Source organism: Macrobrachium rosenbergii, chromosome 45 (genome assembly GCF_040412425.1).
Source record: "Macrobrachium rosenbergii isolate ZJJX-2024 chromosome 45, ASM4041242v1, whole genome shotgun sequence".
Lineage (NCBI taxonomy): Eukaryota > Metazoa > Arthropoda > Malacostraca > Decapoda > Palaemonidae > Macrobrachium > Macrobrachium rosenbergii.
This window is the reverse complement of record NC_089785.1, coordinates 26195207-26216716: the sequence shown is the minus strand read 5'-3', so window position 1 is coordinate 26216716 and position 21510 is coordinate 26195207. Positions and strand designations below refer to the sequence as shown.

Genomic DNA, 21510 nt, shown 5'->3' with positions numbered 1-21510 from the left:
AGAAAGCCGAGTGACAGCATCCTAAGAGCGTCCCCGGTAGACTGCCATTTGAAATCAAACATATCTCGGTGTTTTCGCGGGATTATATATACATATTTAAGCCAGACGAGTGAGTGAAGCTCTAGAAAAGGCAACAAAACCCTTTGGATAATCCTAGAGATATGGACTATTACCGTCACGAAGACCTCAACGCCTCCTTCAGTTTCGACGAGCCGATTTTCAGCGGGGAAAACGCCCTGGACAATCTCTGCCAGACCTATTTGGGGAACATGAGCTCCCTCGGCGAGAACTACCAACAGCCCAGCGCCCACAACAGCGGATTACTCGACGAGATCGAAGTGTTCGCCAGGACAGACATCGTTCACTGGACGCCAGAGGTAAAAAATGCGTTTTTTGAGTGTTTGTTCTTTCTTTTGTCGCTTCAAGGTTCCTCCCAACACGTGCTTAACACCAACCCCGAACGAGATGGATGACAAAGTCAATTATTTCCAGCACTTATCAAAAGCTTTCATCCATTATAAGTCTGGAAAGGACAAACGTCTCATTCTTGCTCATAACACTTTCCAAAATTCCAGAACTGCCTGGAAGTAACGTCTCAGATATCATTGAAGACTCAACAACATTTTATTAGATTATCATCTTTCCAGAACCACCTGGAACTCAACTCCAAAAAGCTGTTGAATTCTTTCCCCAATTATGGAAGTGATTAACGTCTTTCCAGACCCGCAGTACCTAAGATTTTTCCAGGGCTGCCTGGAATTAAAGCCGAAAATACTATTAAAGGTCTTGCCCAAATTCTTATTAACTATAATCTTTCCAGAACCACCTGGAATTTAGTCCAAAAAGCTTTTGAAGTCTTTTCCCAATCCATAAAGTGATTAAAGTCTTTCCAGACCTGCAGGTGTCTAAGATTTTCCCAGGACTTGCTGGAATAAAATTCCAGAAATAAACTGGAATCTACTTTGTAAAATTATGATAAAAGTAATTTGCATAACCAAAGTCTTTCCAGAACCATCTTTTATAGGATTCCAGCATTTACTTAAGCCTAGATTCTAGAAGTTCCTGAAGTCTGGATTCCAGAAATTCTTAAAATCCCTAAGTAAAAACAATAGATTAAAACATTCAGCATTTCCAGAATCTAAAACTGACTAACCCTTCGTCTTTCCAGGACTGCCTGGACTGGGCCGGAAGTGTCTGCCGGAAGAGGGGCATTGACCAGTCCACAGTTGACCTCTGGGTATTCAAGACATACTTGGGGAGTGACCTTCTTCAGTTCACCTCACAAGATTTCTCAAACATCATTGGGTCGATTTATGGCCCACTCTTCCACCAGGAGTTGTCGGCTCTCTTCATCAAGAGAGAACAAGGTTAGTATACTCTCTCTCTCTCTCTCTCTCTCTCTCTCTCTCTCTCTCTCTCTCTCTCTCTCTCTCTCTCTCAATGAGAAACAAAAGAAACATTCGAACTGAAGAAAAATAACACAAAAACTGAACGCATTAAAAAAAATTGCAAAAAATAATCTATTTTCTTTGATTCCTCTCCAGACACAATGCAAGGTGCCGTGGGTGGCTACGTCCCTATGCACGGATCCTACGAGTATCCTACGCAGGAGTCGGGCTACGAGAGCGATCCTTGGGAGCTCACTTCCGAGGACATCAAGGATCTGGATCGTTACATCCACCACCAGGAGGACGATCCTCTGGCGGGCAGCCTGTCAGACTTAGACTTCCAGGAACAGTTCCTTCCGATCCAGTTGGGTAAGTTTGTCATTTTTTTAAAGGGGCATCATAGGTCTGGAAGGCCCCTAAGGCCGCTTTCCGGAGTGGGTAGGCCCCCCTGACCTTTAAGAGGGAAGGTTAAAATAGGTCTGGGGTGAAATAAGCTGGAATGAGGACTCAAAAATGATTTTAGAGTAATTGGTAATTAGTCATGTATCTAATCTCCATCAGAGATTGCTTATACAGAATTGATTACTTGAATAGTTATTAAGTTTAATTTATATATTTCTGGATATTCAATATCTCGTTAAATAAGCATTTTATCCCAAAATAATACTATGAATACCCAACACAATATCAAGACCCAATCCACCATTACTCCTGTACAAATAATCTAACATCGAAGGATTTCCTCCCCTCCTACAGAAGGATCTCAGCTGATTCCTGAACCAGTTCTGCAGTGTTCCTTCGGAGCCTCCCCCTCGGCCCAAGATCAGGTTCCACAGAAGCAGGACGAAACCAAAAAGAAATGTAAGTTCTATTTTAAGTCTCATTCGTATTTTGGTTAATAATCTGAATTATATTTCCATTTTTGTATCCTGAGGAAATTTGTTGCTGTAGGTTGAAATGTCAACAGTTTTCGTTTTCTGGTCAGTTGGCCATTGGTGAAATGAATCCAAAAATTCTGCTCCAGAAAATATGTGAAATTGAATCAAAAATTAATATACTGGAATATGATAACCAAACTCAGAAATTTTACCAGGATATGCCGTAGCCATTCGGTTGTTAATTAATGGTATCCAAAAACAAAAATCAGCTTCCAAAGTCTATTACGAATAACGAATCCAAAAAACTCAGTTGCTGACATTTCCAGAAATCCGAAATTAACAACTCAACTTAACCTCCTTTCTATCTTCTACAGCTCGTGGTCCTAAGAACTGGGAGTTTGTGATTGGTCTCCTGGGGGACCCAAGGACCAACCCTTCCCTCATCAGATGGGAAGACAAGGCCCAAGCCACCTTCAGACTGGTCCAGCCGACTGCCATCGCCCAAATGTGGGGTCGAAGGACCAATAAACCCAATTTGACCTACGACAATTTCGCCAGAGGATTGAGGTGAGTGAACTAGAGACTTAGAATAGAAAGGGGAGTGTCCACTTTAAAATATAATTGTTGATAATTAATCTGTCATAGATTGTCATATTTCTGTAAAAATACAACTTTCTATAAACATTTCTCTTCAACTCCTTCAGGTACCACTACACCACGGGTGCCCTGCAAGCCGTGTCTGAGAAGCAGCTGGTCTACAAGTGTGGACCAAAAGCCCTGAAGTTCCTCATCGACATGAAAAAAGAAGGAGTGCAGTGATAACCTTTAGGTATCTCGTGACGTCACTGAGAAATAGTCGCCGTGAGCCTACAAGTGATCTTATTCCTTCTTGTTCCACTTGCCTTAAGTGAACTGTATGTGGTTCTTCAGGGATCTCGAAGCCACTCCACTTTGCCATGTTCTCCAGGACTCTCGAAGGCCTTCACTTCGCGTGATTCTTCAAGGATCTCAAAGCAGTGCCAGTTAGTGCAGTTCTTCAGTATCTTGAAGCTGCTTCTCTTAGTGCAATATCTCGAAGCCATTCCACTTAATGCAGTTCTTCAGGAATCTTAAAGAAGTTCCACTTTTGCAGTTTTCAAGGAGTTTGAAGCCGCTCCATTTAGTGCAGGTCTTCAGGAATCTTAAAGAAGTTCCACTTGTGTAGTTTTCAAGGAGTTTGAAGCCGCTTTATTTAATACAGGTCTTCAGGAATCTTAAAGAAGTTCCACTTGTGCAGTTTTCAAGGAGTTTGAAGCCGCTCCATTTAGTGCAGGTCTTCAGGAATCTTAAAGAAGTTCCACTTTGACTCCACTGAGTGGCGTTTACAAGGATCTTAAAGCCACTCCAGTTTGACTGGTTCATCAGTGTTCCAGACGCTGAAACTCCTGATTTCTAAGAGCATGTGACCAGGAATGCCATTATTTACCAAAGCCTGCTTATCAAGTTGGCCACCACTGGAAGCATCGTCTTAAATACTCGCCTAATTATTTATTCTAATTTAATCAAAATAGCATTAATATATTGTGTCAAGGCAGCTACGTAGTTAAGACAGGGTGGGGGGGAACAAGGTGGAGGGAGTTCTGAGCCCAGAACAGAAGTTTACGAAGGAATACTCAAGAAGACTATCTATTAAAGAATGGTCCAAAGGTCGTATGAAGACGAAAGCGAGGAAGAAGTAGTATGGACAACATTTTTTCCCCTTTGCCAGCTAGCCTCAAACATTTCTCTTGGGTGATATTATCTCTAGGCTGCGTCTCTAGTCAGACTCGCTTATTCCTGAATCTCGCTGCGGAATCTGAGCATCTTAGATACTGCGATGATTCGTCTGTGATAAAAGACAGCTGATTATTTATATTGCTATATTTATTAGATAGATTTTTGCATATCTGTGACATTTATTTAATCTTGTATCCTAATATATAAAGTTTACGAAGCGTACCTTCTGCGAAGGGTAGAATATGAAAGAAGAACTCAAATTATTCTGAATAATTTTGATGTCGTGTTTCCTTTTTACGGAAAAATATACTTTTTATTTATTGCTAATGCTTCTTTTATTTATTTTTCTGCAACCCATGAGAAAGTATTTCCCGTAAGGAAAATATATCCCAGAATTCTGTTGAACCAACCCATCCACTACCGGCGACAGGTTTTCCAGATTTGAAGTTATTTCTATGTGTAGTGCTTCAGACATCGTTATTCATATGCACAATTTGACTCAAAAAACTCCTCCGCAGGGGCAGCAAGACCCTTCTTAAAGAATCAGAATACAGTTGAACCAACCCCTCCATTACAGTGACAGGTTTTCCAGATCTGAAATTACCTTTATGTGTAAACTTTTTAGACTGTCTTGTTGGTTGTATTCGGGATTTGGCTAAGCCAACTCCTCCACAAGGGTAGCAAGACCTCTCCTTTTGAAAATACTCTGAAGAACATGTTCTCTGATTTGTTTGTCATCTTTTTACCACAAAAAGTCAATAACAAGGACGATTTAGCTACACTATTTCCTAATCAGGAAAACTAAAATCCATTCTTCTCCCACTGCTTCTGTATTCCCGAACTCCCATGGGTTTCTTTATAGCCTTTGCATTACACCCCATCGTTATTGTCAAATATATTTACACCCATTTTCAATCGAATGATGTCAGTTATCAACTGTGACCTCAAATATTAACAACCTGAGGTCAGATATCAATACATGACCTCAATTAGAACTCAGCTGTCAATTATCTCCTGCGTGACCTCATCCTGACCTCATAAGCCAATCATGTGACCTTTTATCATCGACATGACCTCAGTTGTCAAAAAGGTCACCTCTTATCATCAACATGACCTCATTTAGCAACTAGGTGACCTCTTATCATCGACATGACCTCATATAGCAACTAGGTGACCTCTTATCATCGACATGACCTCATTTATCAACTATGTGACCTCATTACTCAACTGCATGATCCCAGCTTTCTACTATAATGTACTCAGTTATGAAATATGACACCAGTTATCGAAATTAAGGTGAATTTAGATTAATACCACTTCCAAACCCACACAAGAGTCTAGGAATGGAACATGAAGAATTTTGGCCTAGGAGAGGGTGGGAAGTCAGATGGAAGAAAGAGAATATGAACAGAGGTATAGTAAAAGGAAGAAAAGGGGTTGAAGCGTAGGCAGTGCACCGCATGACGTCACTACACCTCTCCACCCCTACGGGGACAAGAATCTAGGGTAATGGCGCTTTGTAAGATTCTAAATTTACAAGAATTCTCCTCCTGAAAGTTTTGTTCGTATTTCACCCTAAAACAGGGGTTCTTAACCAGGGGTGCTCGCCCCGCTAGGGGGTACCAAGCGGGTTCCTAAGGGGTGCGATGATGCCTATGAATAATTAAAGCAAAATATATTTTTATATATGCATGTTATTTTTTTCTTCAAAAAATAAAAATAAAATAAAATAATTAATAATAATAATAATAATTACAATATTATTATTATTATTATTATTATTATTATTATTATTATTATTATTATTATTATTCTTCAGAAGATGAACCCTATTCACCAAAGGTGCCATTAACTCGAAATTCAAACTTCCAAAGAATATTTTGGTGTTCATTAGGAAGTAATAATAATAATAATAATAATAATAATAATAATAATAATAATAATAATAATAATAATAATAATAATATACTCAACACAGTCAAATACAACCTACAAAATAGGTTCATATTATAACCTTAAGTAAACTTACCTCATCTGAGGGTAAAACGAACACGGAAGATCTATGAGCCAAGACCACTGGACCGGTCGAATTCAAATTGTTGGAGAAGTATCACAAAATGACAATGCAGACAGACAGACAGATAGAAACAGACAAACAGGTGGCGAACTGTAATAGCTGTCAGGTGAACCTCATTCCCGATTTCTTCCAATGCGGGGAATCTGAAAATAGGAGAGAATATTTTTGCTGACTCGTTTTTGAAAGGAACTTAAAAGAAATTACAGGTTTTTCTTTTTAGATAATTATGATGATGGCAGCTTCTTTCTACTACAGTGCCTAATGATATTATATATATATATATATATATATATATATATATATATATATATATATATATATATATATATATATATATATATACACACATCATTTCATGTACAATTATATTAACTCATAAAATCATATGGGCATTCTCGTCTGCAGAATGTACGCTTTGTATGAATAATAATAATAATAATAATAATAATAATAATAATAATAATAATAATAATAATAATAATAATAATAATAATATTATTATTATTATTATTATTATTATTATTATTATTATTATTATTATTATTATTATTATTATTATTATTATAGCTTCGCCTCTTGAGGTAATTGGAAAGAAGAAAACATTGGCGACATAACTTCATTTTAATAAACAGCAAAATATAAAAATCAGTAATTAAATTACAATATTATGAAATAATATAGGATTTTGTCCACAAAACCCTTCACAAAAACGATAAAAAATTCGACGTTACAGGTGTCACTCCAACATATATAAATATTAAAATTGTGATTCTCAAATTTTATGTCGTGGCACCCTGGGGCACCCTGGGGTGCCACAGGCAGTGCCAAGGGGTGCCACAGGCCGTGCCAAGGGGTGCCACAGGCATTGCCAAAGGGTGCCCCAAGGTTGTCATGAATTTTGTCTTGGCTAAATCATCTCAATGAACATTAGTAAAACGAAAAAAAGTTTACAGAAGTCTTCATATAATTTTTATCATTGTACATACTCTAAAATATTAACTTATATGTATATATATATATATATATATATATATATATATATATATATATATATAATATATAGTATGGATAATCATTTTATTCATTAAATAAGAACTTAATTCACGCCATATTAAATAAATATTTTTTCAAGATCTCGTCAAGGACACGAAAGAATTCAATAAATATCACATGTAAATGCTACGGCATAATGAGTTAATCATAAATGAATAAATATTACAAATATTACTATAAATATTCATGTATTATACACAAAAGCATTTTTATAAGGGAATGATTTTAAATCACAGTACAGTATTTCTATAAATATTTATAAATACTCTTCACATCACAGTATAATGAGGGAATATTAACAATGATATCCCTCGTTTTCATTATGAATATAATGATTTCACAGAGTGATGCAGAGGTTATGAACAAATAAATTTAAGAAGGGTTTAAATATGCAATTAAATTATCACAAACTGTTTTGTAATATTACAAATTATTTTTGTAATGGTACGAATTATTCTGTAATATTACAAATTATTTTGTAATATTACAAATTATTTTCTAATATTACAAATTATTCTGCCATATTGCAAGCTATTTTGTAATATTACAAAATAATTCTTAACATTACAAAATTATTTGTAACAATACAAAATCACTTGTAACAAGACAAAATAGTTTGTTGTAATATTACAAGTTATTTTCTAACATTACAAGTTATTTTGTAATATTACAAGATATTTTGTAATGTAACAACTTATTTTGCAATACAGCTACCCTTCGCAATATCACAGACTACAGCAAGTTTAATATAAAAAAAATACTACAGGTACAAAACTAACAGAGCATTTGCAAACTGTCATCTTAGAAAACATTTGCATAAATAGTAACCTATCAAAAAATAACTAGGGAATGAGATCGGGTAATACTAGTATTCATAAATACATAAGTATTTTTTTCAGCTGCCCTTTACCAAGAAAGTATTCTCAAACCAGAGGAAACTCGCTACTGCCATTTCTTAATATTATTATTGTTATTATCATTATTCAGAAGATGAACCTTATTCACCTTTAACAAGCTCACCACCACAGGGGCCATTACCTTGAAATTTAATCTTCCAAAGAATATTAAGGTGTTCGTTTCAAACAAGTAACAGGGAAATGGAGAAAAAGATCAGCTATTAGAAAAACATATATATCAATAAATTAATAAATAATAATAATAATAGTTTGCTTAAATTATTAGAATAAATAATCGGGCGAGTATCAGAGATGACGCCTCCAGCAATCTTTGGCAAATAATGGCGTTCATGGTCCCACACTCTTATAAATCAGGAGTTGCAGCATCCGCGACACTGAATGACAAGTCAGACTGGAGCGGTTTCGAAATTCCTGAAGAATTGCAGTATGTGGAGTGGCTCTGAGATTCCTGAAGAACTGCACTAAGTAGAATGGTTTTGGGATTCCTGAAGAACCGCACGAAGTGGAGTGGCTCCGAGATTCCTGAAGAACTACACTAACTGGAGTAGCTTTGAGGTTCCTGAAGACCTGCACTAAGTGGCTCCGAGATTCCTGAAGAACTATGCTAACTGGAGTGGCTTTGGGATTCCTGAAGAACCGCACGAAGTGGAGTGGCTCCGAGATTCCTGAAGACAGGCACTATGTGGAGTAGCTCCAAGATTCCTGAAGGACCTCAAACAATGAAACTGCTTAGAGATCTCTGAAGAATCACACTATGTGGAACAGCTTCGAGAGTCCTGCAGAACACAGCAAAGTGGAATGGCTTCGAGATCCCTGAAGAACAGCACAGAGTTCACTTAAGGCAAGTGGAACAAGAAGGAATAAGATCACCTGTAAGGCTCACGGTGACTATTTCTCAGTGACGTCACGAGATACCTAAAGGTTATCACTGAACTCCTTCTTTTTTCATGTCGATGAGGAACTTCAGGGCTTTTGGTCCACACTTGTAGACCAGCTGCTTCTCAGACACGGCTTGCAGGGCACCCGTGGTGTAGTGGTACCTGAAGGAGTTGAAGAGATATGTTTGTAGAAAGTCGTATTTTTAAAAGAAATATGAAAATCTATGACAGATTAATCATCAACTATTACATTTTAAAATGGACATTCCCCTTTCTATTCTAAGTCTCCAGTTCACTCACCTCAATCCTCTGGCGAAATTGTCGTAGGTCAAATTGGGTTTGTTGGTCCTTCGACCCCACATTTGGGCGATGGCTGTCGGCTGGACCAGTCTGAAGGTGCCTTGGGCCTTGTCTTCCCATCTTATGAGGGAAGGGTTGGTCCTTGGGTCCCCCAGCAGACCAATCACGAACTCCCAGTTCTTGGGCCCACGAGCTGTTGAATATAGAAAGGAGGGTTAAGTTGAGTTGTTCATTTCGGATTTCTGGAAATGTCAGCAACTGAGTTTTTGGGATTCGTTATTTATTATAGATTTTGGAAGTTTTTTTTTGTTTTGTTTTTGTTTTTGGATACCATGAATCAGTATCCTGATAAAACGGTTGATTTTGGTGTTCATTTCCCAGCAGATTATTTTTTTATTCAATTTCTCATATTTTCTGGAGCAGAATTTTTGGGTTCAATTCCCCAGCGGACAAGAGATCAAAAAACAAAACCTACTGACGTTTAAATCTATAGTTAAAAAAAATGTTCTCTGGTTACAAAAATGAATAAGACTTGAACAGATTCATTTCCTGATCGAAGCAAACTTGAAACTGACCAATCTCTTTATAGACCAAATCCTAAATTGAACTTACCCTTCTTTTTAGTTTCAGCTTGCTTCAATGGAACTTGATCTTGACCCAAGGACGGTGAGGCTCCGTATGAACTTTGCAGCACTGGTTCAGGAATCAGCTGAGATCCTTCTGTAGGAGGGGGGGAAATCCTTCGATATTAGATTATTTGTACAGGAGTAATGGTGGATTGGGTCTTGATATTTTGTTAGGTGTCCTTAGTATTATTTTGGGATCAAATGCTTATTTAACAAGGCATTTAATATTCAGAAATATATGAATTAAAGCTAATAACTATTCAAGCAATCAACTCTGCTTAAATAATCTCTGATGAAAATTATATACGTGACTATATTATAATTACCAATTACTCCAAAATAATTTTTGAGTTCTCATTCCCCCTTATTTCACCCCAGACCTATTTTAACCTTCCCTCTCCAAAACCCAGGAGGCCTACCCGCTCCGGAAAGCGCCTTAGGGGCCTTCCAGACCTATTATACCCCTTAAAAAAAATGACAAACTTACCCAACTGGATCGGAAGAAACTGTTCCTGGAAGTCTAAGTCTGACAGGCTGCCCGCCAGAGGACCGTCCTCCTGGTGGTGGATGTATCGATCCAGATCCTTGATGTCCTCGGAAGTGAGCTCCCAAGGATCGCTCTCGTAGCCATACTCCTGCGTAGGATACTCGTAGGATCCGTACGTAGGGACGCAGCCGCCCACGGCACCTTGCATTTTGTCTGGAGAGGAATCAAAGAAAATAGATTATTTCTATTTTTTGTATTTTTTTAATGCATTTAGTTATGTGTTCTTATTTCTTCAACTTGAATGTTTTTTTGTTTCTCACTGAGAGAGAGAGAGAGAGAGAGAGAGAGAGAGAGAGAGAGAGAGAGAGAGAGAGAGAGAGAGAGAGACTCAGTGCTTACCTTGTTCTCTCTTGTTGAAGAGAACCGTCAACTCCTGGTGGAAGAGTGGGCCATAAACAGACCCAACGATATTTGAGAAATCTTGAGGCGTGAACTGAAGAAGGTCGCTTCCAGAGTAACTCTTGAGTGCCCAGAGGTCAACTGTGGACTGGTCAATGCCCCTCTTCCGGCAGACACTTCCGGCCCAGTCCAGGCAGTCCTGGAAAGACGTTATGTCAGTCAATTTTAGAAGTACGTACTTTTAGGATGTCAATATGTTGCAACAAATTTTGGAAGTCAGTTTTTGGTAAGGGAGCAATCACATTTACCCACTAACCAAGTGGTTCTTAACCTTTTTATTAACACGTACCCTCTCTAAGAGTTGGTCCTTCCCTCCCCCCCAACCCCCCTTGCATCTATGTGTAAAATTCCCTCCCCAAATTTACAGGAAAATAAAAAAAAGAGATAGAGAAGGTGGTGTTTTTATTCTTTTGGGGAAGAATTAGTGAGATACTTGCACTACTTCTTAGCCACTCGTGTTAAGAGAATAACGAATAAGATTTAAGGATTTCTTATTTTTCCCCTAGGGATCGCGCCCCCTTTGGGAATTGCTGGCGCCCCCCAAGTTAAGAACCACTGTCAAAATAATTGTAAAAAAAATCAAGCTTCATGAAAATGACTTTTATCAAACAATTTATAAAAATAAAGAAAAACTAGGCCAAAAAAAGCCACAAACTTGTCAAAATTGTCCCCCCAAAAATCTAATATCATGAAAATATCGTTTATCAAACAAGAAAAATGATAAAAATAAAGAAAAATTGGTCTAAAAAAAAAACCAACGGAACTCCCGTTCTTACCTGAGGCATCCAGTAGGCGACATCTTTCCTGTCGTAATCATCATTTGTCGCTGACAGCAAACCGATGTCGCCTGAACCTATCTGGGGATGCGACTCTGCGTAGGAACCCAGACTACCCAGGTAAGTCTGGCAGAGCTGATCGATGGTGTTGTCGCCGCTGAACAGAGGCCCTTCGAAGCTGAAGGAGGCGTTGAGGTCTTCGTGGCTGCAAGAATCCATTTCACTGTCCCACAGACAAGGTCCTGTCGTTGCTGTTTGCCTACTGTTCTCCTTCTCGAACGAAATGCAGGCTTCAGGTGGCTCCTTGAACGTTTTGTCAGGTTCTTGTATACTTCAGGTGATTCCTGGACGTTTTCTGAAACCCTTCAACACTTCAGGTGATCCTGAACGCTTTCTGAAACCCTTCAACACTTCAGGTGATCTTGAACGTTTTCTGAAACCCTTTGACACTTCAGGTGATCCTGATCGTTTTCTGAAACCCTTTCACACTTGAGGTCACGTCTGAACCTTTTACAAAACCCTGGAACTTTGAACTCGACAGTCCAAAGTCACACTTTGTCGACCGTTTCAAGACTGGATCGACGCGGCTCAGCCAGACGTTTTTAAACCTAGCGCCCACTTGTTGCTTGCGCGGGATGCCGTGACGTCAGAAGCTTCTTCTTCTTCCTAGTGTTTATGTCACGGCTTCCTGTGTGGCCATACTTTGGTTCTGAATCACCCCACATAGGCCGATACTACTACTACTAGTAGCGAAGGAGTAGGACTAGTGGTAGTAGTGATTTACATCAGTTACTGATGTTTGTTTTGTTGTCATAATGGCTCACAGATTCAGTTATACCTCCGATTGACCTTGACTGTGTGAAGAGATGAGATCATTTTCTCTCTCTCTCTCTCTCTCTCTCTCTCTCTCATTCATTCTTCCAGGCCTAATACATCGCCGTGTCTGCCATACGTATCAAGATGTTGATTACAAAATTTGGTGATGATATCAACTCTCTCTCTCTCTCTCTCTCTCTCTCTCTCTCTCTCTCTCTCTCTCTCGACTTCTTCTTAAAATCAAATCATCTCTTATGACGACATACTACCAAGTATATTAACAAACTGTTTCAACAATTCTCTCTCTCTCTCTGTCTCTCTCTCTCTCATTCCATTCATTCTTCCACTGCTTACCAAAAATACGTATCAAGTTCGGGGCCTTTCCCAAAAGCATTCCTCGCTTAAGTCATTTCAGTTCCTAGCTGGAAATACTTCTCTCTCATTCCCGCTGTCTTCATCATTGCGTCATCTTCGAAGGTTTTGTTTACGTTTGTGAAGTTCGTGACTATTGTTACTCTTCTTCTTCTCCTCGACTCACGTGACTACTGTTCTTGCTCCGCAGGTATTTTGAGATCAAACTCTTTTCAAAGGGATTTTGAAATCATTTCATAATTATTTTATTGCCGGCTTTTTCTCCCGCTCTGTTTATCTGATTCGTTAAACTCTCAGCCATTTCCTCTCTCTCTCTCTCTCTCTCTCTCTCTCTCTCTCTCTCTCTCTCTCTCTCTCTCTCTCTTGCTAAATAAATCTAAGTATTTTTTTTTGGTATATCGAAGCTATTAACATTTCATTTTAGTTATTTTCTCTCTCTCTCTCTCTCTTCCCTCTTTCTCTCCCTCAATCTCTTTCTCTCTCTCTCTCTCTCCCTCTTTCTCTCCCTCAATCTCTCTCTCTTTCTCTCCCTCAATCTCTCTCTCTCTCTTGCTAAATAAATCTAAGAATTTTTTCGGTATATCGAATCTATAACTTCTTTTCATTTTTAGTTATTCTCTCTCTCTCTCACTTTCTCTCTCTCTCTCTCTCTCTCTCTCTCTCTCTCTCTCTCTCTCTCTCTCTCTCTCTCTTGCTAAATAAATCTAAGAATTTTTCGGTATATCGAATCTATAACTTCTTTTCATTTTTAGTTATTCTCTCTCTCTCTCTCTCTCTCTCTCTCTCTCTCTCTCTCTCTCTCTCTCTCTCTCTCTCTCTCTTGCTAAATAAATCTAAGAATTTTTTCGGTATATCGAATCTATAACTTCTTTTCATTTTTAGTTATTCTCTCTCTCTCTCTCTCTCTCTCTCTCTCTCTCTCTCTCTCTCTCTCTCTCTCTCTCTCTTGCTAAATAAATCTAAGAATTTTTTCGGTATATCGAATCTATAACTTCTTTTCATTTTTAGTTATTCTCTCTCTCTCTCTCTCTCTCTCTCTCTTGCTAAATAAATCTAAGAATTTTTTCGGTATATCGAATCTATAACTTCTTTTCATTTTCAGTTATTCTCTCTCTCTCACTCTCTCACTCTCTCTCTCTCTCTCTCTCTCTCGCTAAATAAATCTAAGTATTTTTTCGGTATATCGAATCTATTAACCTTTCATTTTAGTTATTCTCTCTCTCTCTATCTATCTATCTCTCTTTCCCTCTTTCTCTCCCTCAATCTCTCTATCTCTTTCTCTCCCTCAATCTCTCTCTCTCTCTCTCTCTCTCTCTCTCTCTCTCTCTCTCTCTCTCTCTCTCAATGAATATAAGTATCTGTCGTTCTATACAATCTAACTTTTTAATTTCAATTATTCTCTCTCTCTCTCTCTCTCTCTCTCTCTCTAAATGAATCTAAGTATCTTTCTCTCTATACAATCTACCCTTTTAATTTCAATTAATGTCACAAAAACAGAGACATTACAACCTTCAACCCGGAACCAATAACCTATAAATAAACTGTACTACAACCTTAGTTACAACATAGCGATAACAACCAGAAAATCAAAGGCAGCCATTTTTGTTTAAACATTTTTTCGAAATGGGGAGGCGATGGAGTGGGGGGGGCCGCATTTTCGTGCGTGGGACATTGGGGCACCACAAGTTGGCCCTAAGGTACCAGAATAAAAAAATAAAAGCCGACGTTTCCTCGGCGCGATCGAGTTTTCTGTACGTCGTATAATCACTGCCACCGAAAATAGATCTATGTTTCGGTAGTCTCGGTATAATGCTGTTTGAGCCGCGGCCCATGAAACTTTAACCACGGGCCGGTGGTGGCCCGTCCTATATCATTGCGAGAAGCATGATTATTGGCTAATTTTAACCTTAAATGAGATAAAAACTCCTGAGGCTAGAGGGCTGCAATTTGGTGTGTTCGATGATTGGAGGGTGGATGATCAATTTACCAATTTGCAGCCCTCTAGCCTCAGTAGATTTTAAGATCTGAGGGCGAACAGAAAAAGTGCGGACAGAAAAAAGTGCGGGCAATAAAGTGCGGACAGAAAAAGTGCGGACAGAAAAAGTGCGGACAGAAAAATCGCGGACAAAAAAAGTGCGGACAGAAAAAGCGCGGACAAAAAAAGTGCGGACAGACAAAGTGTGGACAGAAAAATCGCGGACAAAAAAAGTGCGGACAGAAAAAGCGCGGACAGGAAAAGTGCGGACAGAAAAAGTGCGGACAAAAAAAGTGCAGACAGAATAAAGTGCGGACAAAAACACTGCGGACAGAAAAACTGCGGACAGAATAAAGTGCAGACGTAATAAAGTGCGGACAGCAAAATGTGCGGACAGAAAAAAAGTGCGGACAGAAAAAAAGTGCGGACAGAAAAAGTGCGGACAGAAAAACGTGCGGACAGAAAAAAGTGCGGACAGAAAAACTGCGGACAGAATAATATGCGTACAGAAAAAAGTGCGGACAGAAAAACTGCGGACAGAATAATATGCGTACAGAAAAAGTGAAGACAGAATAAAGCGTGGACGGACAGACAAATCATGCACAATAGTGTTCTTTTACAGAAAACTAAAAACGTGAGAGATAGCATCCAATGCGATCATCAGAGCGCCCAGGGAGTCTAGGGAGAAAGTTCCATCCCGACCTACGGGTCAATGCATCGGGAAGTTTAGGGAATTTCCCCACACGGGCTCCAACGCGAGTTCCCTTGAATGTCATAAGCGCCAGATTGCGCCATGCTTAGTAACGCCCAGAGAGAGAGAGAGAGAGAGAGAGAGAGAGAGAGAGAGAGAGAGAGAGAGAGAGAGAGAGAGAGTTAAAGCTCAGGTAACTATAAATTAGGCAAAGTATTGATTATTCATTTTTATTTTGATAATAATTTTATAACAATGAGGGAATGCAGCCGTTCTGAATTGTATCATAAATTCATCAGTCTGTCAGCTGTAGTTTTATATATATATATATATATATATATATATATATATATATATATATATATATATATATATATATATATATATATATGTATGTATATATATATATATATAAATATACATATATATTATATATATATGTATGTATATATATAATTATATATATACATATATATATATGAGTATATATATATATATATATATATATATATATATATATATATATATATATATATATATATATATATATATATACATAAAGTGAAATCTCAAACGGAAAAATTCCACTGCCACAGCTGATTATTACAAAAATATCACTCATGCTAAATCTAGCTCATATACATAATAAATAAATTCTCGCCATACAATGCCGAAACATACAAATAAATACTGACGCCATATACATGTATTTCTATCACAGTGAAAAATATTCCTACATTCTGTCTCCTAGAGCTGAATACAGAGTTACCTTGTCTCCTAGAGCTGAATACAGAGTTACCTTGCCTCCTAGAGCTGAATATAGAGTTACCTGGTTTCTCTAAGATGGAAATCTGTTAAAGTCAAATAATATTTTCCAGGAATGTTCCTTAAAATAACAAAACATTGCATTGATTCAGAGAATAATTCAAGTTTGATATCGCACGCCTCCCTTGCACAAAGGACACTCAGATAATGGGATGAACCTCTGGTTCCAATACTCCCGCCAGCGCTTGGTTTCGTTCGATTTGGTTTCCGTCCAGAAATTTAAGTCCTTCAACAAAATCTTGCTTACCACATGGTACAACTGACTGGCACGACACAAAATAACTGCTCTAACACCATTCACAACCAGTCATGGTCACCATCCTCATCGCTGGACCTGTCGCAACGGGTCTAAGGGTGAGGTGACCTCCAATCACAACGTGAGATGGTCGGTCTTCACAAAAGACCACAACAAACCGTCCCGATCACTGGGATGCCTTCCTCAGCTCGTCCAAGTACTCGAGTGCTTTTGGGCCCCATCTGTAGACCAACTGACGCTCCGACACGGGCTCGAGAGCGCCTGTGTTGTAGTGATATCTAGAAAAAATAGGAAACATAGGGTCAGTCTCTTCTTTACTTCAATCTCTTGTCAGTTTGTTCAGATGTGGAGGGCCCCAGAGTGACTCATCAAGAAACGACTAATGCGTTCTGTCACCGAAATCTCCTATTATTCCTGCTTGAATTATGGTAATCGATAGTAACGATGCCATTACATGAATGGATGAATGGATCCATCGAGTAGCCTTGCCTACAGAGCAAGTGCCTCTTGGTTGCCTCGTGTGAGATCGAATGCTTGTCACTGTCCCTCTTCCAAACCGAAGACATTATTTGCCCGAAGGCCTTGACAGGTGGGGCACGTCCAGGCTTAGATAATCTACTACAGCTAATAATCATTAAGAAAGAGAAAGGGTTTGAAAGCTAGAAAGAGCTCACACAATTTAATAAAATCCTACCTCAAGCCTCGCGCGAAGTTAACGTAAGACAACTTTGGGTTCTTCGAACGCTTCCCCCACATCTGAGCGATGATATTTGGCTGCGTCAGGCGGAATGTGGCCGTGGCTTCGTCTTCCCATCGGATGAGGGCTGGATTGGTTCGTTTGTCGACCAGAAGCCGGACGAGAAATTCCCAAGACCTAGGTCCTCTCACTGTCAGTACAAATATGAATGAAGTCGAATCGCAGTGTTATGCTGCTTTTGTAGTTCAATAGTTCAAGAAGAGCCAAAATATATGTCGTTATTGAATGCAAGAATCTAGAAGGAGAGAGAGAACGCTCACCTTTCCTCCTGGTGTTCGTCGGTATCTTCTTGAAGACGTCCTCTTCTGTGCTCGCGAGGTCTCCGACTGAGGCGCCTGCCTCAGCGACGAGCGAAGAGGAAGGCGAAGTCGCAGAGGGAACGGGGTACTCATAGGTCAGCTGTGGTTCATCTGTTGAGGGACAAACGTAAATAAGTAGGACTATGTCACTTTTACTTGCTGCTTCTCCCAAGTCTTTCCCCACTAGGTGGCTTCTCTTTTCTCTTCTGCAGGTAGTCTTTTGGTCACTACTCTATGAAGCTCACCTCCGCCGGGTAGCAACAATCTCTTTTTCAGTCGGTATCATTGGAGTCAATACTCCATTAAGCTCACCACTGCAAGTTGGGGTCTTTAAGTTCTATTGGTACTATTTCTCTTGCTACCCTGTTGAGCTCATCCCCACAAGATGGCCTCTGTCTTTTCCATCGGAGCCATTTCCGTTGGTTCCCCATTAAGCTTAACCCAACAAGGTGACATCTGCCTAGGGTATGCCTGCCTTTTCAACACCCACAAGGTGGCATCTGTCTTTCCTGAAGGTACTGTGTCCCTGTCGACTCAGCAACCCCATAAGTAGATGACCCCTCTTCCTACTTGTGTTGCATAGCAATTATTCTACAGAATTCACCATCCCTTTGATGGTACAGTTCAGTGGCACTGTCCTGCCCCCCTGCTATCTACATCTGCAAGAATTCCTAGCCACCAATCCCTCCATTCTTAGCATTTATGCAATTCAACGTATTTCACCTTAATTCTACTTCAAAGAATATCCTCCTCACATTTTATGGGCATGAACTCCTCCAGGAGCTCCAAATCCTGCAGGTCGTGGGACAAAGGATCGTCGTCCTCGTCAGGAAAGTACTGGGCCAGGTCCTTGATGTCCTCGGTGGTATAGCTGAATATGTCCTTGCTGTCTTGGTAGACTTCAGAAGTGGCTGAGAACAAGCCCTCTCCTGGAGCAGTGTACCCGTAGGCGCCTGCAGAAGCCACTGGTTTGGATATGTTCTTGCCTGTAGTGAATGATGCCAATGCATTAATATACTGAATAGCAGCTGGAACTGGCAACTTAATGCCCGTCTGTAGCCCAGGGCTGAAGGAAAAGGAAGGAAGACAGGTGATGTCCTAGCCACAAAGACAGCAGTAGGCCTAACCACAAAGAGAGTAATAGGCCTAAGCAAGAAGGGAGCAATAGGCCTAACCACAAAAGAGAGCAATAGGCCTATAGACCTTCGGCCTCTAAAATGTAAGGAATTATATATAAGCCAGGAAAAACATTAGCATTTGGATGCTGGAAAAGCTTAAAAGTACTTATTTAATCTCTGCATAACCAATAACAAAGTCTTCGTGAATGCAAGTACATACAAATCCACAATCGTACTTCAAGGCACGTTATGCTCACTGGACCAACTTTTCCTCTTTTTGATGACTCACCGTTGTATTTCCTTCTCAGCGCCTGCAGTTCCTGGAAGAACACTTCCCCGTACCGGTCGCCGACGAAGGCGCTGAAGTGCTCTGGAGAAAACTGCAGGAGGGTGGCCCCTGTCGAATTCCTGAAGTCCCAGGAGCTGATGGAGGCTGGATCAATGCCCCTCTTCCTGCAGACGGCGTCGGCCCAATCAACACAGTCCTGTGGCAGAAGGATTCTTGTTGTCACTAAGTACCTTTCTTGGGCTTTCCCCACAGGGAGTTATGGGGAAGATGGACAGCTTAGATGAAGATTAGGGACCACAGGGAACAAATGGAAGGTCAAAGGGCATGGGGGCACGGTAGTTAGGGCCTACTTTCTGACGAAAAACTCAGCCCATGAGAATGTCAGGTCCACTTCTCAACACTCTTAATGCAGATTTTTGTTGTAACTAGGTACCATTCTTGGCCTCTCCCACAGGGAGTTACGGAGAAGTTGGACAGCTCAGAGGAAGGTTAGAGACCACATGGAACAAATGGGAGGTCAAAGGGCTGGAGGCACTGAAGATGGGGGCCTAAAAAGGACGAAAAACCAGCACCACAGAATGTCATGTACATTTCTTTATACTCATATTGATGCTAAGAAGTAAATAAAAGTTAAATATAAGACATTTTTGTTAGAATAAAATCTTTTATGCATATTTCAACTCCCAATTCTCCATTTTCATTACATGAGTAACTTTGCAGTTAAATGACCAACAAACAAATCGACAGAAATTGAAGGAATCAACGAAAACGAGAATTTCTTAATCGAAACCGTTTTCATTGATAAGTAATTCAATGATAAACTATACTATTTTAATACATTATTATTATTATTATTATTATTATTATTATTATTGTTATTATTATTATTATTCAGCCTGTATAAGAACATGAATACAATTACAAAATTTTTGTGGAATAAGATTTAAGTAAACTTACAAAAAAGACATTTACACATATATATGTATATATATACATATATAATATATGCATATGTATATATATATATATATATATATATATATATATATATATACTTGAATTTATTGCACATGAATTTTGTATTTACGTACATATTTTAATAGAGGTTGAATAATAATAATAATAATAATAATAATAATAATAATAATAATAATAATAATATATATACATACATATATATATATATATATATATATATATATATATATATATATATATATATATATATATATATATATATATATATATATATATATATATATATGACATCAGCAACGACTGTTTATATATTTCAACGAAAGCAAGTTTAACATAAACGAGTCTTGCATAAAAAAAAAAAATTCACAGATGTTAGTGGACACAATTTCTGAAAACCGCCGCTGACGTCACAATTCTATTACTATTACGTCATGCGTTGAAACGTTCCGAAAATTCACATATATGTATAAATATATATATGAAGATCACAAAATGGATGCATGGTTATATTCTCATTTGTTTTGCACAATACCGAACGTGCTAAAATTACTCATGTACACCAACAACATTATTGAATAAAACAAAATAAAGTATCTTTAACGAACACAATCATGAAATAAAACATCTTCCTCCACATTTCCCCTCGATTAAGACTTTAAGACTTTTGAATTAGACTTTTAAGTCCCGAAAATATCTAAGATACAAGACTTCATGATCACAAAAGCAAAGAAGAAGAAGAGGAACGGTTTGTTGACATGTTGACACAAGTAGGAAAACTTGTTACATCGTACACGCAACCCCAAAAGTTCTCTTACCTCGCCCTGCCAATCGGCAATGGGTATCCTTCCGAAGGACCTCTCGTCCTCTAGGCCTGCGTAGGAGTGCCCTTGGTAACTGCTGCTACTGCTGCTGCTGCTACAGGGAGCGCCGTGCCCCGCGGAAGTCATAAACTCCTGCGGTAAACCTCGGGAATCATCGTGTCCTTCTTGGGCGCCAGAGAAGGAACTCATGTCCACCAGATAAGTGTGGTAGAGCCTTTCGAAGTTTCCCGTCTGCGCCAGGAGGAGGAGCTCCTCTTCGTAACTCAGGGAAGGCTCTAAGTTCTCGAAACCAAAGTCCATGTCTTGGCTGCCAGCCCTCGGGAAAATGAAACTTTTTATCTTTCTTTTTTTAATGTTTTAAAAAATCAACTTTCTCTCACAGGAACGAGGGTGCGACAGGTTCGTACGTATGGATTTTTTTCTTTTCCTCAGTCCCCCCGGAGTAGGTCTTCGTCAGGTAAGTGGTGTCTGCGTTGATGAAAACTCTTGAATTCACAGAAACGAAAAGGGGATGTCGATTTTCAAACTGTCGAGGTATGTACCCTGTCGAAGCCCTGCGGGCCTTTTCCGACAGATCTCTCAGACAGCAGTCAGTAGTTGAAATCCACGACAGACGACGGGATTTACTAAACACCAGAGCTCAGAACTCAGAAGTAGGCCCACTTCACAAAAAAAAGTAGACAGAATCCTGTGCTAGATCTGAGATTAGGACACGGGAC

The 21510-nt window shown here is 39.1% G+C and overlaps 3 protein-coding genes across 3 annotated transcripts in view; 1 reads left to right on the top strand and 2 right to left on the bottom strand.

Annotated features, from left to right (window-relative positions):
* The window catches only part of LOC136829975 (uncharacterized), a 94003-nt gene continuing 72493 nt past the window's right edge, over positions 1-21510 (top strand). The window contains exons 1-6 of the mRNA XM_067089151.1: positions 1-377; positions 1169-1367; positions 1545-1757; positions 2145-2249; positions 2641-2833; positions 2971-3081. Of these exons, the coding sequence (XP_066945252.1) occupies positions 162-377; positions 1169-1367; positions 1545-1757; positions 2145-2249; positions 2641-2833; positions 2971-3081 (1037 nt within the window). The 5' untranslated portion in view covers positions 1-161. The remainder of the gene's footprint in view (positions 378-1168; positions 1368-1544; positions 1758-2144; positions 2250-2640; positions 2834-2970; positions 3082-21510) is intronic.
* Positions 7867-12603, bottom strand: LOC136829824 (ETS homologous factor-like). The gene is made up of 6 exons (XM_067088777.1): positions 11595-12603; positions 10759-10957; positions 10360-10572; positions 9859-9966; positions 9247-9439; positions 7867-9108 (listed from the first exon to the last, which is right to left on the bottom strand). The coding sequence occupies exons 1-6, from the start codon at positions 11811-11813 to the stop codon at positions 8994-8996; spliced, it is 1047 nt and encodes a 348-aa protein (XP_066944878.1). The 5' UTR covers positions 11814-12603; the 3' UTR covers positions 7867-8993.
* The window catches only part of LOC136829822 (ETS homologous factor-like), a 6075-nt gene continuing 580 nt past the window's right edge, over positions 16016-21510 (bottom strand). Inside the window, exons 1-6 of the mRNA XM_067088775.1 lie at positions 20786-21510; positions 18993-19188; positions 18341-18571; positions 17547-17696; positions 17224-17416; positions 16016-16807 (exon numbers count right to left, since the gene is read on the bottom strand). The exon at positions 20786-21510 is cut by the window's right edge and continues 580 nt beyond it. Of these exons, the coding sequence (XP_066944876.1) occupies positions 16696-16807; positions 17224-17416; positions 17547-17696; positions 18341-18571; positions 18993-19188; positions 20786-21091 (1188 nt within the window). The 5' untranslated portion in view covers positions 21092-21510 and the 3' untranslated portion in view covers positions 16016-16695. The remainder of the gene's footprint in view (positions 16808-17223; positions 17417-17546; positions 17697-18340; positions 18572-18992; positions 19189-20785) is intronic.